The sequence below is a fragment of the Orycteropus afer genome, unplaced genomic scaffold, assembly GCF_000298275.1.
Source record: "Orycteropus afer afer isolate SDZICR_OR568_19922 unplaced genomic scaffold, OryAfe1.0 scaffold00745, whole genome shotgun sequence".
In the NCBI taxonomy this organism is placed as follows: domain Eukaryota; kingdom Metazoa; phylum Chordata; class Mammalia; order Tubulidentata; family Orycteropodidae; genus Orycteropus; species Orycteropus afer.
In genome coordinates, this window is record NW_006922332.1 from 787,512 (window position 1) to 806,346 (window position 18,835).

Genomic DNA, 18,835 nt, shown 5'->3' on the forward strand with positions numbered 1-18,835 from the left:
CCATGTGTATAGTCGTTGCTTATGTTGTTGAGAAAAGGTATTTGCAATGAATAAGTCGTTAGTCTTGCAAAATTCTATCATGCGATCTCCAGTGTTATTTCTATCTCCAAGGCCATATTTTCCAATTACCAGTAACTCTTCTTTGTTTCCAACTTTTGCATTCCAGTCACCAGTGAAAATCAACACATCTTGATTCCATGTTCAGTCGATTTCAGAGTGCAGAAATTGGTTGTGGTTGTTGTTGTTGTTGTATGCCGTCGATTGGTAGAAATCTTCAATTTCCTCATCTTTAGCTTTGGTAGTTGCTGCGTAAATTTGAGTAATAGTAATATTAACTGGTCTTCCTTGTAGGCATATGGATATTATACTATCACTTACAGTTTTGTACTTCAGGACAGATCTTGAAACACTCTTGGTGACAATGAATGCCACACCATTCTTCTTCAATTCATCATTCCCAGCATAATAAGTCATATGGTTGTCCAATTCAAAATGGCCAAAACCAGTCCATTTTAGCTCACTAATGCCTAGGATATCCATATTTATGTGTTTCATTCCATTTTTGACAACTTCCAATTTTCCTAGATTCATACTTAGTACATTCCATGTTCCAATTATTAATGGATGTTGGCATCTGTTTCTACTCATTTTGAGTTGTGCCACATCAGCCAATGGAGATCCTGAAAACTTTACTCTATCCTCATTGTTAAAGTCATCTCTACTCTGAGGAGTCAGCTTTTCTCCAGTCAAATTCTGAGTACCTTCCGACCAGATGGGCTCATCTTCTGGCACTGTATCAGACAATGTTTCAGGGTTACTCATCAAGTTTTCCAGTAATATATCAGACAGTGTCACTGCTATTCGTAAGGTACTGGCCAATTTTTGAGAAGTGGATGGCCTCTTCCTTCTTCCAAGTCTGTTTTAGTCCGGAAGCTCCGTTGAAACCTGCCTACCATGGGTAACCCTGCTGGCATTTTGCAACATGGTGCCATAGCCTCCAGCCTCATAGCAACATGTAAGCCACCACAGGATGACAAACTGACAGACAAGTTTGTCTCCCTTAGTTGTTCCTAACTCCTCTGCACCTGCCTACCTTGGGCAATGGCCTTGAAATAGAGCTGCCCACGAGCAAAAAGCAGCCCCCAAGACCCAGTCCACCTACCTCAGGCCCTGGCCTTAATAAAGGCCTCCCCATAGCAAAAAGCAGCCTGCAAGCCACCGGCCTGCCTACCTCAGGCCCCGGCTTTAATATAGAGCCACACCTAGGCAAAAAGCAGCCTCTAAGCCACAGGCCTGCCTACCTCAGGCCCTTGCCTTAATATAGAGCCTCCCTCCACCATGGGAAAAGCAAAAAAGAAAAAAAAAAAGTTAGGAAGGGGAAAGATGTCTGCAAGCTTCCATTATTTCTATGCTTAAGTTCCCTTTCCCCAGCAGAGTAGTAAAAGGAAGAAAGAAAATATTCAGGAAATATCCACAACTTTCTCATTCCCCCATACCAAAGGAGGTGAGTGACTAGTCAGATTAGTCAAAATCTGCCTACCACAGGGCCATGACTACTTTATAGTGAAAAATGTTACTATGCTCTGACCAGAAACCAAATCAGGCACCCCTGCTATTTCTTGGGCCCCACCCTGAAATACTGTATTAGAAACTCTGGAGATGGGGCTTTTAACAAGCTTTTCAGGTAATTCTGCTGCATGCCCAAGTTTGAGAACTATCGTTCTGGATAGTTCTATTGTTTCTGCCATGACTGGGTGTCTGAGGCAGGCCTGTGGCCCTATTCCACTAACTTTGGCTGAACGGACTTGGAGTTTCTCTCTCCCACCACTGACATTTTTGATCATGGAATTCTCAAAGCCTAGACATGGGATAAGGAGTGCTGGTAGTGCAGTGGTTAAAGTGCTTGGCTGATAACCAAAGTCAGCAGCTAGACCCCAGCAGTGGCTCCGCTGGAGAAAAGACCTGGCAATCTGCTCCCACAAAGATTACAGCCTAGGAAACCCTATGGGGCAGTTCTACTCTGTCTTGTAAGGTCGCTATGAATCAGAATTGAGTCGAGGCACACAATAGATCTGGGATGGGAAGAAGCTCTGTTTAGCTTCAGGTCTATGTCATTTTCTTCAGTTTAGTTTACCTAAAGCCATGCATTTAGAGGGTTAGACAGCACTTAGATTAATAAATTGGGTACTTACTTCTTACTTGGTTAGTGATCAGAACCCAAAAGTGAGGAAGGTTGGAATATATACAGGTAGTCCCTGGGTTACAAATGTCTGACTTATGGACAACTGCTACTTGTCGTTTAATATTATAATATTATGTAAATATGCCCTCACTTGAAATCAACTTGTATAATCAATTTCACTTGCTGCGTGTGCAGCTTTTAAATCATTGAAAAGGCTTTGAGCCTTTTCTTGCACTAAATCAAAAAACCAAAGTCAATGCCACCAAGTCAATTCTGACTCATAGCAACTCCAACAGAGTTTCCAAAGCTGTAAATCTTTACAGAAGCAGATGGTCTTATCTTTCTTGAACAGAGCAGCTGGTGGGTTCAAACTGTTGACCTTTTGGTTAGCAGCCAAATGCCTTAACTACTGCACCACCAGAGCTCCTGTTTCTTGCTCTAAAGTTAGACTAAGTAAGAACTATATATACTTTCTCCGACTCACCTACAAATTCCAATTACAGACTTAAAGACACAGTTACGAATGGATCTTATTCATAACCCAAGGTCTGCCTGTACTAAAGCCATAATGTTTCTCTCTATATATGGTTTACTTTCAAGTCTATTATATGTCTAATCCAACTTAGGGGAAAAAAGTTCTTCAACTGTAAACTTTTCATTTTAAGGCTATTCATATTTTAAATCTCTTATTCCAAACAATTTTGTATTTTCTTTTTCAAGACAAATAATAAGCATTACTTGCTGTTTATTTATAATTCTAAGTGACTAAGATACACAAATGAAAAAAGTTTGTTAATGTATGGAAATGAAATTATAAATGTGTGAAATTACTTTTCACTCTGTACATGTATAAACTTGGATATTTTGAATCTCAAGTCTGCAAATCCATTCATGTTCTATGTAGTTTATAAACTGAAACTTATTTAAACTTGAAAATATCTCCACTCAGCCTATTCCTTTCTAATATATGTCTGACTTCCTCCTATAGTCATACATTTTGTCAGAAAGGATGAAATTAATCAGATTTTGTTGTTACTTTCCTAAAATTCATGTCTATAACTCTATTTGGAAAAGGGACTTTTTTTAAAAAAAAAAATATGGCCTTATGTAAGCAGTTAATTTTTAGTTACAAATGATTAAAATAAAATCACAGTCTATTTCTATATAAATTTTCAGCATATAAGGAATTTTTGTAAAATTATTCCTTTTCAGACTGGACTACAAAGCATGCCTATAACAGAAGGAAGGAGTCTGGACAACACATGATTAACTTTACATGGAAAATTCTTTAGTATGAATATGAATATGTAGTATTTATATGAATATTACATAAATGAAGATAATAAATGGCAAAAAAATAAATCTTATATTTAAAATGTGCCAAGATTATAGTGAATCACTTAAAAAAAGAGAATAACTTTATTTTAGGGTGATTTTAGATTTTCAGAAAAGATTTAAAGATATTACAAAGCCTTTTCTGAATACCTCTCATCCAGTTTGCCCTAATGTTAATACCTTATATTAGCACGGAACATTTGTCAAAACTAACAAACACTGATACAATCAACTAAACTCCAGAGTTCATCCAGATTTAACCAGTTTTTCACTACAGTCCTTTTTCTGTTCCAGGTTTCAGGATACCATATTGCATTTAGGTAAATCATTCCTAAATGGAATAATTTATTAAATATCAAAGAAATAAAAAGAAGTATTTCCTTACCTGCTTTGTGCCAAAATCTCATGTGTTTAATTCCAGCTGTAATTAATTTATCAGGCATGTAGGGGTTCATCTTTATAACAAAAATCTTATCTTTACTTCCTCTGAAATAAATACAAAGACGTTTTAACTCTGAAGACACATCTCTCCTGCAATAATCATTTGCCTTATCTGTACCCTATTTTGATTACTCCTTTTCTGAGTATTTTTTTACCATTTGTTTTTCAGGTTTGGGCTGTGTAATCACATATTTGCACATTTGTTATTATTTTAATGTAATTCTGCTCAACAAAATCTCAGAAGACAGGAACAGAGCAAACTGAACTTTTTTGGGCAGCACCAGTTGCACTTACTATACTATACCACTGCATGTAAAGAAGGCTATTTGTGGTCTAAATGAATTTAAGTATTTTTGTAAATACTTTGCTATATAGTTTAGAGCCTTTGCAAATATTAAGTTCATTATAAACTATCTTTTATTTGGAAATTATCTATAAACTCTGAAAAAAGGATTTACCTATATTAACTTCTCATTTTAAGGAAAAGGAAGTTAAAAAAAGAGTTTATGACATTGTAGACTATTTCCTCTTTTAAATTAATTTTTAACATATTTTATTATTATATAAAGATACATGTGTACTGTAGAAAATAAATAAAAATATAATGAAGAAAATAAAAACATGAACGCACTTTTGATACATTTGTATCTTTTTCACTTAATTACAGAATGTGATAATTTTATCATCGAATGGCTGTATCATAACCTACCATACAGTAGAATTCACTCTACCTGTAAATGTAGATTTTACATAAAGGTATTTCATACTATAATTACATTTAAAAAGTGGCTTAAAAGGGATAAACCTACAAATGAATCCTGAAATCCTTTGTCTTTATACCACAATTATACTACATATTCAATGGTAAAGATGGCAACAATAAAAAAAGGTTACATGTCTACTTGATTTCAAATTGTTCTAATTAAAAATGTTCTTTAAATTCAAAGTAATTTCATTATTTTGACAACATAATGTGTTTTTCCCTACCTCGCTGTTGAAAGTTTTTCTCCTTTCTTCCAGTCCCACAGCACAATAGTGTGGCTATCATCTATTCCAACTGAAGCCAAACGTTTTCCATCCGCTGTGAAAATTAATCAGCATGGTATAGTAAATGTTAACATTCAGAAAAGGAAAAGCATTCAGTACATTTTCTAAAGCCACTGTGTTATATTTAAATTTTTGTGAAATAATGTTAAATGTTAGATACGTGTACAACTGTAAGAAGAACCAGAATCCATAAGAAGAGGAAACGGAATGTACGACTAATTGCCTCCACAAATAACTGCCTCCTTTGTTATGAGACCAGAAGACCTGGATGATGCCTGCCTACCATTACTGACATTTTGATAAAAAATTCTATAGATAGATGCTGAGCAAAAGGAAGAAAATGCAGAATATAGCTTCAAATTCTCATGAATTCCAGACTTTCTGGAGCCATGAAGGCTAGATGAACCCCTGAAAATATTGCCCTAAGATAATCTTTAAAGCAATAATATCCTCTGACGTCTTCTTAAAACCAAACAATAGTTTAGCTTAGGTAGTAAAGAATGTCTGCCTTGAGCACGGGATCAAATTGAAAATAGCAACTTGCAAAGTTAGATAGGAAGCTTAGGGGACAGTGAGTTTATGTTAATAAGTGAAAACGGTTGAACGGCTTGAAGAATGTAATCAAAGCCACTGAATCGAACATGTAGAAACTTGAACTGGTGTATGCTTTTGCTGTGAATATTCTCAAAAATAATAAATTATTTTTTAAAACAGTGAGTAGGTTTAAGACATATCCTATACAAATATGGCCTCATGAACATAGCAAAGAAAACCCTATTTCCAAATGGGATTACGTCCACAGGCATAAGGGAAAGGATTCCAACACATAGTTTTGGGGGCATAATTCACACTAGCACTTCATAGAAATGTTAAACAAATCCTCACCTCTCTCTTTCTTAGCCCTTTTAATTTTAAACATTTTCAAAATTTGGTCTGTGGCTATAAAACTTTAATTGAGATCAGGGTTTGTCCAAAGTGGATGATACATAACACTACACCCATCTTCACTCATCAACATGGTTAGGTTTCAAAGACCAGGTTGTTATATGAAAATTGGTGCTACACAAAAATGAAGGCTGACTACATGACTACATAATTGTCAAATTACATGATTACATAACTGCCAAACCACTGAGAATCACGGCCCAGCCAAGTTGACACATAAACTTAACCATCACAGCCAGCATTACTCTCACCTCATACCCTGGTGTTTGGTACTGCCAGACGTACATCATTAATGCATAAAATAGTTGGATAGTAGATTTTCTACTATTGCTGTAAATATGAAATGTTAGCTAATGAGAGAGTTGGTAAAGAAGGAATAGGTGGAGTAGTAATTGAGATTTTAGGTGTTATACAGACAAAACATTTTTTAAAGAAACATGTTTAATAGGTCTATTTTTGTTGTTGTTATGTGCCGTCGAGTCAGACCCAATTCATAGATCACAATTACAAACTAGTCAGCAAAGCCATTTTCATTGTTGTGATTACTCAGGCAGCAATATGCACATTTGGTAAGTGTCGAGATCATAACTAAATGCAGGTTTAGGCAACATTGATTTACATTAAAATGCTCTGTATGGCCTCTGCATTTGGATCATTCATACTGAGATAGTAAACGACCTTACCTGAGAAATCAACAGCACAGACACCATATTGGTGGTAGCCCTTTAATACTGACAATGGTTTAATGGTCTCTGTATCCCATATGTGAATTGAAGGATCCCTACCTACCTAAAATAGAAAGAATCATAAAAGTCGTTTTGTTTTTTTGAAACTGTGATTTGGTTGAAAGTTTACAAAGCAAATCATTTTTCACGCAGCAGTACAGACACATTTTGTTTCATGACATTGATTGCAATCTCCATAATGTAACAGTTCTCTTACCACTTCCTCCCTGTGGTTACTTTTTTCCCTGTGTCCTTCTTTCCTATGCATTCCTGCCCTCAAAGCTATCTCCCTGTAAAAATATCGCCCTTCCGACCTCCCATGACTGACTGTTCTAAGGAGTGTGCCTACTTGGTGTAAATGTTCACCCTATATATCTGTCTATTGTTTGGCTGGAAGCCACAGGAGTGAGTTCAACCCCAGGCCTGAAGGATGACTAGGGACCACCATATGGGGGTTTCACCAGTCTCTATCAGACCAGTAAGCATTTTTATGCTTTTGAGTTTTGTTTCACATTTTTCTCCCACTCTATCCAGGATCTCCTGCACTGATCCCTTTCTGGGTGGTTGACAGTGGTAGCCAGGCACCATCTTTTTCTTCATAAAAGTCATTTTATACAACTAAATTATTTTCATATCTATTAAAAGGAAATAAAATAGGAGACTTTTCATTTCCACTTAAGATCACATTTCCTGACAAGGGATTATTCCTTGTATTCTGTCCTCAAAAAATAAATAAATAATAAAAAAAAGAGTTGTCATCTAAATTTCAAGATACTCAATGCTCCAGAAGTTTTTCTTTTTAATAAATATATACTTTATTCATTTTGAATAATTTTAATTAACACATTTATTTTAGGATCTACAATTTATGACAGGGCTGGTTGGTTTACTGCAACACAGGAAAGAAATGGAAACCACTGGAAGAAGCAGAAGAGGCCGTGTGAGCTACTGCCTTGGGAGAACGGTTCTGAGCCTGTTGTACCTAAAACAGAAATGCTATTGGTAAGCGAAGCTAGAAGCAAAGGATCTGTGACTTGATGGGCACCCAGTGCTCTCTTGTAGCATATTAACTTTTTATTTAACCTGACCTCAATTCTTTCAAGTCCTAGAATTATGATAGTACATGGCCAGTTTCTACTTGTGTCCAATACTACCAGAGTAACCTTCAAACTCCTTGATACAACACATGGGTACATAAGTGCTCTGTTGTTGCTAGTTGCCATGGAGTTGGCTCTGACTCAGAGCAACCCCGTGTACAACAGAACACAATACTGCCTTGTTCTGCACCAGCCTCATAATCCTCACTGTACCTGAGCCCACTGCTGCAGCCACTGTGTCAATCCATCTCATTGAGGGTCTTCCCCTTTTTCACCGATCCTCCACTTTACCAAGCATGTTATCCTTCTCCAGGTATGTCCCTTCTGACAACATGAACAAAGCAGGTGAGACAAAGTCTGGCTATTCTCGTTTCCAAGGAGCATTCCAGCTACACTTCTTTCAGGACAGATTTGTTCATTCTTCTGGCAGTCCATGGTACTTTCAGTATTCTTTGCCAACACCACAACTCAAAAATACCCACTCTTCTTTGGCCTTCCACATTCACTGTCCAGCTTTCACATGCATATGAGGCCACCGAAATCACCATGGTTTGGGCTAAGTGCACCTTAGTCTTCAAAGAGACATCTTTGCTCTTTAGCACTTTAAAGAAGTCTTTTGCAGCAGATTTGCCCACTACAAATACAGTCTCTGATTTCTTGACTGCTGCTTCCATTGGTGTTGATTGTGGAAATCAAGTAATATGAAATCTTTGATGTCCTGGTTACCTAGTGCCACTCTGACAGGAATATACCACAAATGGGATGGCTTAAAGAAACAGGAGTTTATTCTCTTACAGTTTGGAGGCTTTAAGTCTGAGTTCAAAGTGCCAGGCTCTAGGGGCTGAGTGACAGCCCCTCAACCTTGGGCTTCAGCTCTGCCTCCTGCTCCCTGCCCACTGAAGCTGGAGGCTTTTTTCTTCACTCAGCTGCTGGCTGCTGAGGCTGACAAGCTCAAGGTTGACAAGTAAAAAGGCACAGTCCTGATGTTACCAGACGACATGGCAGGCCATCAATTCGAGTCCATTGAAAGTCCCAGGGTTGGCTTGGGACACTGCTACATGCAGGGTTCAAGTGTGCCATAAGCTAGAGACCATTCCCCAAGGCTTTTTATATACAGGAAGCAGACCACATCCCTAAGGCAGCTACTCAGGGGCTCACAGTAGATTCTATAATGGAGTTGATTACCAGTCTCATCATGGGGAATACTACATCCAGCTGCCCAGCCACTCAACCAGGCCCAGCCAAGCTGACACACCAACTTAACTACCATATTTGACAACTTCAATCTTTTCTCCATTTATCATGAGGCTGCTAATTGGTCCAGTTGTGAGGATTTTCATTTTGTTGAAGTGCAATCCACACTGCAGACTATAGTCTTTAATTTTCATCAGGAAGGGCTTCAAGTCACCTTCACTTTCAGCAAGCAAGGTTGTGTCGTCTGCATATTGCGGGTTGTTAATGAGTTTTCTTCCAATCCTGATGCTGCATTCTTCTTCATATAGTCCAGCTTCTTGGATTATCTACTCAGCATATAGGATACAATCCTGACCCACTCCTTTCTTGATTTTAAACCACACAGTATCCCCTCATTCTATTCGCACAACAGTCTCCTGGTCTACGTACAGGTTCCTCATGAGCACAATTAAGTGTTCTGGAATTCCCACTCTTCTCAGTGTTACCCATAATTTGTTATGATCCATACAGTTAAATGCTTTTGCACAATGAAACACAGGTAAACATCTTTCTGGTATTCTTTGCTTTCAGCCAAGATCCATCTGACATCAGCAATAATGTAAGTGCCCTTAAGAGGAACCATTTATGTGAACTAAAAGTAAATGGTGTCCAGGAAGCTCCCACCTACCCAACTGATTAGTTCTTCCATTAATATCCATCATGCATTCAAGATGTTGAACACTTGGGCTACTGTAGGACTTTATACAGCTCTCTATAATAGTGGTTCTCAGTGTGTATGTTGGGGGCTTTACCTCCCAGGAGACATGGCAATGTCTGGAGACATTTTTGGCTGTCACAATTGGTGGAGGAGTGCTATTGCTATCTAGTAGGTAGAGGCCAGGCATGCTGCTAAACATCCTACAATGCACAGGATGGTCACCCACAACAAAGAATTATCCAGTCCAAAATGTCTCTAGGACCAGGATGAGAAGCTTTGATCTACAGTTATGACACTCATGTCTGTCCTCCTCCTCAGTATATGTATTTACCATGGCAAGAAGATGTCTTATTTATCTTTATATTCTTGGCACATTTCCTAGTACTCAGCATGTGTTCAATGAATGGTTTTTATAAATGGAGGAAAGGAAGGGGGAAAAGGAGGGAGAGAAGGAGAGAAAGAAAAGGGGAAAAAAAGAGTGAGAGAAGGCACAAAAGGAGGAGGGAGGAATGGGCAAAAGGAAAAAAGAGAAGAATTTTCTCTCCTTTCAGAGAAGCTATGTAGTAAGGTGCAAGATGACCCCACAAATCCCCTAGAAGGTACAGTGCCTTAGGTATATTTACACAGTGTTTGAAGCCAGACAGACTAAAGGCTTTAAGCTTTACTACTTATTGGCTAAGTGATCTTGAGCAAACAAATTTCTCTAAACCTAAACTTCTTCATATGTAAACTGTGGAAAATTATCTCACTCTCTGAGGACTGAGGTGAGAATAAAATGAATGTATATTAAGAGACTAGTAAAATGTTACTTAGAGTAGGACTCTATTAGCATCACTGTTTCCTTCTCTTCTCTGAGAATACCCAGATAGGTATCAGTGAAGACTCTTCTCGGTATTTTCTATTTTAACATCTGTGCTTTCTACTTTGGAAACCTGAAAAGGCTACTACCATGGCTGCAAAAAAAAAAACACAGTCATCCCATTTGCCACAGAACATTTGTTAGATCATTTATTATATTATTTTAGATAAATCAACCTGAACCAGATTTCTAGTCCTTGTGTCTTATGTCTTCTACAATTTTCACTCATAAGTTAAAAAAGAGTTTTAGTATTATCTGAACGGGGCAAAGACAGGCCAGAACTCTTGGTTCAAAATTTAAAATAAACTAACAGTAGTCAAAACAACAAACTATAAAGAAAACTATAGGAAAAAGTTGAAGTAAATTTTATTAACAATAAGAAAATAAAATCCCATTCTAAAGAATGCTTTATTCTTCATTTCTCAGGATGGATACAGAAAGAAGTGGAGTAACCTAAGTTTAAAACCCAGAAACAGGTCTAACCTACCTGGCCTGTTGCCACATAGTCTTTCACAGGATGAACGGCCAGGCAGAGAATATCATCATCGTGACCCATGTAAAAGCGCTGTGTGTTTTGCTGCCGATTGTAAATAACACCCACTGCTGCCACGTGGTACACAATCTCACCAATTTGAGTATAAAACAGGTTACTGCGACAATCATGACCTCTGTAACTAATATAGAAAAAAACATAGTAATTTAACTTTGGACTTTCATATGATGAATATGGACTATAGAAGAGAAGTTGTTACTTTGTAGGTTATACAATTTCCAGTTTTAAAGGATACTGAACAAAAAAAGAAAATATAAATATCTCAGGTCCCATAAACTTTTAAAAACTGCTCTGATTTCAAATAGTAAATTCAAGTTATAATATTCAGTAAAAGAAGCAAGGTGCCAACACTGTACACAGTGCACTATTATTTATATAAATATATTAAACTAGTGTATTAAAAAAATAGTTGTTTTAAAAAAGTTAAAGAGTATAGAAACCAGCATATATTTGTATTTGTTTATATATGCAAAAATATATGTGAAACTGAGTGACAGTGATTACCTTGGTGGAGGAAAATGATGGTGGTAGGGAAAAGCAGAGGTAGGAGGGAGATTTCCAAAGCATACCCTTTTATACATATTACTGAACCATGAGAACATAATTATATTCTACAAATAAATTTGCAAAATGATTAAAAAATATTATACACATCTAAGAAAAATAGTTAACTTCTAAAAATGGTGAATATAATTTCATTTGTAACAACTTTTCCTTGAGCTTCAAATTTGTAAAACATAACCATGTAAAAATATGCTGCCTATTTTAACACTAGAGGAAAACTATTTTTATTAAATAAATCCCTTTCAAACTCTTGAAAAGTATTATCAAGCAGGTATGTAAATGAGGGCTGAATGAGGGACAAGGAGTTGGGTTGAAAAATCTATCATTAACAAGCTTAAATGTGGCATCTGTCTTGCCAGATGTTCTAACAGAATCCAGAAACTGCACCTTACTGAAACTAAAATATGAAGGCCAACATGCTAAGGTCAAAACAAGCCATACTACCTTTCCAAACTGGACATACTTGAGGGAGACGGTTATTTCTTGTATTTTATTTATTTTCATTTGTTTAAAGAAAGAAGGTCCATTTCTATAAATATATTAGTAAGTTTTCCAACATAAATTATTTTTGTTTTCACTTGATAAACACTCATGTAGCATTTATTATGTGTCACACAATGTTCTAAGTCACTACAAATAGTGACTCATTTACTTTTCATCAGAACTCTATGAAGTAGGTACTAGTATTATCTCCATTTTACTGATGAGAAAACAGAGACACAAAGAGGTTAGGTCACTTGCTGAAAAGTTACACAGCTAGTAAGTGTTAATGCAAATCCAAACACATAAGTGAAAAACAGCTGTTTAATACCCATGGACAAAGTGTAATCGAATACTATTTCCTGGAGCTCGCTCTCTTCTTTTAGAAGCAGCACTTTTTTGTTTCTCTTTGCATTGTTCTTTAAGCTGAGGTAGATCTTCTTTGTAAACCTTTCAAAAAAAAGTATGTAATAGAATATATATCAATAATGGTGTTTATCGACTTCTAACATAATGTTCATACATTGTGGTCATTGATGATTATTAACGCTTTACAATTGTCTTAAATGAGTAGGCACTTTATGAAACTCTCTTAGAAAGAACTAATTTATATCACACTGACAAATACATATTTAGTTCCAGGAAACTTTATCCTTCATGAGACATAATTTTAAAGGAAATAAATGGGAGTACACATTGACAAAATCTATAGGCAAATATAATACAAACACACATAGTCTATCAGGAACTTAATATAAAATAATATTTTATAGAAGTATACTTACTCTTAAAGGAGGAAAACCAAAATAACCACACATTACTTGGAAAATTCAAAACCACAAAAGATAACAATAGATGAGTAAAGAACAAGGAGTGAAGAAACAGAAATTACACATTTCAGGGGGGGAAAATAATCCCTGATAACAGTAACATTACCTGCCGACGGTAAGTTAGCTGTGTCTCTTGTTCAATTTCAGAATCCAGTTCTGGAACATCAGATAGATCTGAATCGGATTCATCACTATTAGAGTCAGCCAGACTTTCTGTAATTTTTTTGAAAAAATAAAATGCTATACATTTTGAAAAGATTAACTTTCAAAATAGCACTGTAAAATTAATGATTAAAAGCTGACCATCGTCAGCTGATGTGGAGACAAGCCATAAAACAATCAAATGAAATTACCTATTCAAGGGACACAGATGTCAGTAAACTGTACTACAGATTATCTTCCTCTCCACTCACTGCAAACTCAATAGCTACTTTAAATCCCTTCACTGGCTCCCCAATGATGCTACATCAAATTTAAATGTCTGCATAAATATAAGTGAATATAACCTACAATTAACATGAAAAGCAGCTAAAAAAATACTATATGCAACTGAATAATTAACATTAGATAATATTTCTTTGCCAAAAAAGCATAGACAACACTTAGATAACAATCTCTCAGAGTATATATTAAATGCTTGTTGTGCTAACGTTAACTATTTCTTCACTCATCATTTAATAGATTTAAATGCAACCAAAAGAACTTTGTATTTCCATCTGCAACTCATGGCTGAGTCTTCCGTGTGGCCCACCTTCCTCCCAAGAAAATGGCTTCAACTGAATGATCTCACCTCAAAGGTGGCATCTCATCTGCTCTAGCTAAAATTTACAACCTGGTGTAAGAAAGCTTCCCTTTGCAATTGCTCTCTCCAAAATTCCATTCACATAGCAACACATTTTTTTCTTCTGTTTTGGGCACAGTTACTCCCTGACTCTCATTATCATCAGCAATTGGGCTTTTTTGCATTGCAGTTATAAGAGAAAAAATAAATAAATAAAACCTTCCAGATTTAATTACAAAAAAAAAAAAGAACTTTGTATTTCATGCTCTGTGACAACTGACTTATAAAGTTATTTTTTAATAGAAAATGTCTGCTACTGATAGATAATATTGTTAGGTTACAAGGCTAAACTGTATTTCAACACTACAATTATTATTTTGGGGCTACTGAAGTTATTTGCCAGGAAAATTCTTTAGGAGATGTATACTACTCACCTTGGGGTGCTATATGAAAAGCATCTTTGAGTTTTCTTTCAGGAATAAATTTCCACTGAAAGACAGAGTGGTCTGCTCCACCAATAGAAATAACCCACTGATAATCATGTGACCATCTGACATTAGTTACATGAGCCGAATGGCCAATATATTTCTTAAATTTGGCTCCTACAAAAAAAAAATTCATCTTTAACTTTATAACCAAATGCCAACATAAATTACATAAATACCACTTCAAATCACAATTTGTATACATAAACCAATGTATTCCCTCTTCTTTATCATACCAATTATGATTAAAGGGAAAAATGTTAATTCAAACATGTTTTGAATGAATAAATAAATGAACTTGTATCAGTGGATGCAAATCTTTGTTCTACTAATTCACAATATAATGTGCACCATAATGGCTGTAAGGTATAATTTCACTGTTTTGAGAAAAATGTGCATCCTCAAGGGTGTACATTTAAAGGCATTTGAATGTTTTGGCTTGATGCTTTTGGCTTTGAGTAAAACTGAAATGACCAAGTCTACTCTACCTCCGCTTTCACAATTTTCCACCCAAGCAGCTGGAGGATACTTTTAAAATGTAAGTCACCAACAAAATACTAGCAAATCAAAAACAGAAACATATAAAAAGGTTTGTATACTGTGAACAAGTGGGATTTACGCCAGGAATGCCAAATTAGTTCAACATACAAAATTCAATCAATGAATATACTCCATATTAATCAAACAAAGGACAAAAACCACATAACCATCTCAATAGACACAGAAAAGGTATTTGGCAAAAATCTAACACTATTTCATGATTAAAAAAAAATTAAACAAACAAACAAACAAAACTTGATAAACTAAGAATAGAAAGGAACTTCCACACCCTGACAAAGAGCATCTATGAAAAGTCCAGTTAACGTTACACTTAACGATTAAAGAATGAAAGCTTTCCCCCTAAGATCAGGAACAAGACAAGGGTTTCTGCTGTCACTATTTCTATTCAATATTTCATTGGAGATTGTAATCAAATCAATTTGACAAGAAAAATAAGTAAGAGGAGAGAAGTAAAACTACCTCGGTTTGTACAAGACATACTCTCATCTGTAGAAAATCCTAAGGAATCCACTAAAAAAATATGAGAAGTAATAAAGAAGTTCAGCAAAATTAAAAGATATAAGATCAATGTACTAAATCATTTGCATTTCTATACACTAGCAATGAACGATCCAAAAACAAAATTATATATACTTCTATAAATAGAATTATGAAACAGAGTAAAATACTTAAATGAACAAAACTCCTACACTGAAAACTATAAAACATCATTGGAAGAGAAAAAAGAAGACCTAAATAACCATCATGTATTCATGGTTTGACTTCATATTATTAAGGAGGCAATAAAGCAATAGTCCCACATCTGACTTACAGACTCAATGTCAACCCTATCAAAATCCCAGCTGACTTCTTGCAGAAACTGAGCAGCTGATCCTAAAATTCATATGAAAATTTAAGACACCCAGAATAATCAAAACAATCTTTAAAAAGAACAAAATTGGAGATACCATTTTACACCCACTAAAACAGATAGAATGAAAAAGGAAGTGTGAGCAATGCTGTGGAGATGATGGAACCCTCATATACTGGTGGTGGGAATTTAAATGCCACTTTGAAAAAAAGTTTGGCAGTTCCTCAAAAAATTAAATATATGACTCAACATTCTATTCTTAGGTAAATATCCCAAATAATTAAAACATATGTCCATATAAAAACTTGCACCTGAATGTTTACAGCAGCACTACTTACAATGGCCAAAAAGTAGAAATAATCCAGTTGTACATCAGCAGATGAGTGGATAAAACAAAATGTGATATATCATATGGAATATTATTTGTCCATAAAAATAAATGAATTAATGACACATGCTCCAACATGAATGTTGAAAACATGAAAGAAGCCAGATCAAAAACAAAACAAAACAAAAGCCACATATATATGATTTTATTTATATGAAATAGCCACAAGAGGGAAATCCAAAGACAAAAAGTAGATTAGTGCTTGCCAGGGGCTATCAGAAGCTGGACTATATGAAGAAGAACATGGCATGAGGATTAGAGTCATTAACAGCCTGTGATAAGCAGACAACACAACTTTGTTTGCTGAACATGAGGATGACTTGAAGCACTTACTGTTGTTGTTGTAGTTATATGCCATCAAGTTGGACCCAATTCATAGCGACCCCTCCTTGGGTTTCCGAGGCAGTATCACTAAGGAAGTAGATTGCCCCATCTTCCTTTCGAGGAGTGGCTGGTGGGTTTGAACCTCCAGCCTTCTGGTTAGCAGTCAAATGCCATAGGCACTACGCTACCAGAGCTCCCAAAGCACTTACTGATGAAGATTAAAGACTTCAGACTGCACTATGGATTACATCTTAACATAAAGAAAGCACACATCCTCACAACTGGACCAATAAGCAGCATCACAATAAATGGAGAAAAGACTGAAGTTGTTAAAGATTTTTACATTATTTGGTTCCACAATCACCACCAATGGAAGCAGCAGTCAAGACATCAGACGATGTACTGCACTGGGCAAATCTGCTGCAAAAGACCTCTTTAAAGTGCTAAAGAGCAAAGATGTCTCCTTGAAAACTAAGGTACATCTAACTCAAGCCATAGCATTTTCAATAGCCTCATATGCATGTGAGAACTGGACAATTAACAAGGAAGACTGAAGAAGAGTTGATGCTTTTGAGTTGTGGTGTTGGCAAAGAATACTGAAAGTACCATGGACTGCCAAGGAACAAATCTGTCCTGGAAGAAATGCAGCTGGAATGCTCCTTGGGAGCAAGAATGGCCAGACTTCATCTCACCTACTTTGGTCGTGTTGTCATAAAGGACCATTCCCTGGAGAAGGATATCATGCTTGGTAAAGTGGTGGGTCAGCAAAGAAGGTGAAGGCCCTCAACAAGATGGATTGACACAGTGGCTACAATGATGGGCTCACGTATAGCAAGGATTGTGAAGCTGGCACAGAACCAGGCAGTGTTTTGTTGTGTTGTACACAGGGTCTCTATGAGTTGGAGCTGACTCAACAGCATCTGACAACAACAAATGGGGATGGGGGAACTGGTAGTGACTATTAATGGGTAAGAGGTTTCTTTTTCAGATGATGAAAATGTTCAGAAATGGATAGTGGTGGTGGTTACACAACTTTGTGAATGTATTAAAATCACTAAATTGTAAACTTGAAAAGAGTGAATTTTGTGATATGTAAATTTTATCTCCCTTTTTTAAAAATAAGTCAAAGCCTGTCATTCTTCTGCTCAAAACCCTGCAGTGATTCTTCATTCTTCTGAGTAAAGTCAAAGTCCTTACAATGTCTATGTCATCTGAGCCCCATTACTTCTCTCTTCACTCACCTCACTCACTCTCTTCTCTAACTACACTGGCCTCCTTCAAGTTCCTTGAACAAGCCAGTCATATTCCCACCTTAGGACTTTGTTGTAGCTATGCCTTTTGCCCAGACTGCTCTTTCTCCAAATATTTACTTGGCTAACCCCCTCATCTCCTTTAAGTCTTTAATCAAATCTCATCATTTCAAGAAGATCAAGCCCAGACAGCTTATTTAATACTGTAACCTGCCTCCAGTCCCCTACTCTTACCTCCATTTGTCTTCTAATTTCCTGATTCCCTTATTTAATTGCATTATCACTCTCTAATATACACACAATTTACTTATTTATAATACTTATTGGTTATCATCACCTTTTTACACCTTCTCCCCACCCCATGTAAGAGATATGAGATCTTTTCTACTGTATGAACTGATTTTATGTCTCAATTGCATAACAATAATGCCTGGCATATAACAGTCAATACCTTATTGAATATGAATAAATACTGAATGAATAAGTAAATTTTTTAGCCCAAGTCTCCCTTTTAACTACTTAGGTAGTATTCATTCTACAGGAAAACCTAATATTTGGATGACACTATCTGATTTCTCTACTCCTTTTTGAGAGAAGACAGGTTGGAGATGAGTTCCAAGGCGGATCTAATTATAATTAGCTGACTCCTTAATGAGCCCTTCTCTTCATAGGAATTTGTCTAAAAAGCCTAAAAACCTGTCTAAAAAAGAACAGGTCAGCAATACTCTGCCTAAAGATCTTTTAAAAAACAAACCAACCAACCAACCTGTCCAACCTTGGTCAGTTTGACAAATGGGCAACTATCAGTAGATTTTAACCTAAAGTAATTTTAACCTACATTTTCCATGACTTTGGTACACATTTCATAATAAATTCTTTCTGATAAAAAACCAAGATGGACAACTAAAATTGAGACTTCCTTTCTGAAATTTATCATTTAAGAGACTTGATTTTAAGTGAAACATTTCTTTCTTGTTTAAGAATTATGGCTTTAAAAAAAATCTATTCTATTGAAATATAATTTTGATCATATTAAGGCCAGAGTTGTTGTTAGATGCCATCCAGTCAGTCCCCAACTCATAGGAACCCCACGCCCAATGGCAATTGTACTCCCTGGTCCTTTCTTGGCCATTCCCAAGGAGTGGCTATGATTGGACCACTGTGGTCCACAGTTTTCTTTGGCTGGTTTTCAAAAGTAGACCCCCAAGCCTTTCTTCTTGGTCTGTTTTAGTCTGGAAGTTCTGCTG

The 18,835-nt window shown here is 36.2% G+C and overlaps 1 protein-coding gene across 1 annotated transcript in view; it reads right to left on the reverse strand.

The window, feature by feature from the left end:
- EML5 (EMAP like 5) overlaps positions 1-18,835 on the reverse strand; it is a 197,868-nt gene that overhangs the window by 112,099 nt on the left and 66,934 nt on the right. The window contains exons 11-17 of the mRNA XM_007957415.1: positions 14,165-14,332; positions 13,056-13,162; positions 12,451-12,569; positions 11,010-11,196; positions 6,634-6,739; positions 4,946-5,039; positions 3,903-4,003 (exon numbers count right to left, since the gene is read on the reverse strand). Of these exons, the coding sequence (XP_007955606.1) occupies positions 3,903-4,003; positions 4,946-5,039; positions 6,634-6,739; positions 11,010-11,196; positions 12,451-12,569; positions 13,056-13,162; positions 14,165-14,332 (882 nt within the window). The remainder of the gene's footprint in view (positions 1-3,902; positions 4,004-4,945; positions 5,040-6,633; positions 6,740-11,009; positions 11,197-12,450; positions 12,570-13,055; positions 13,163-14,164; positions 14,333-18,835) is intronic.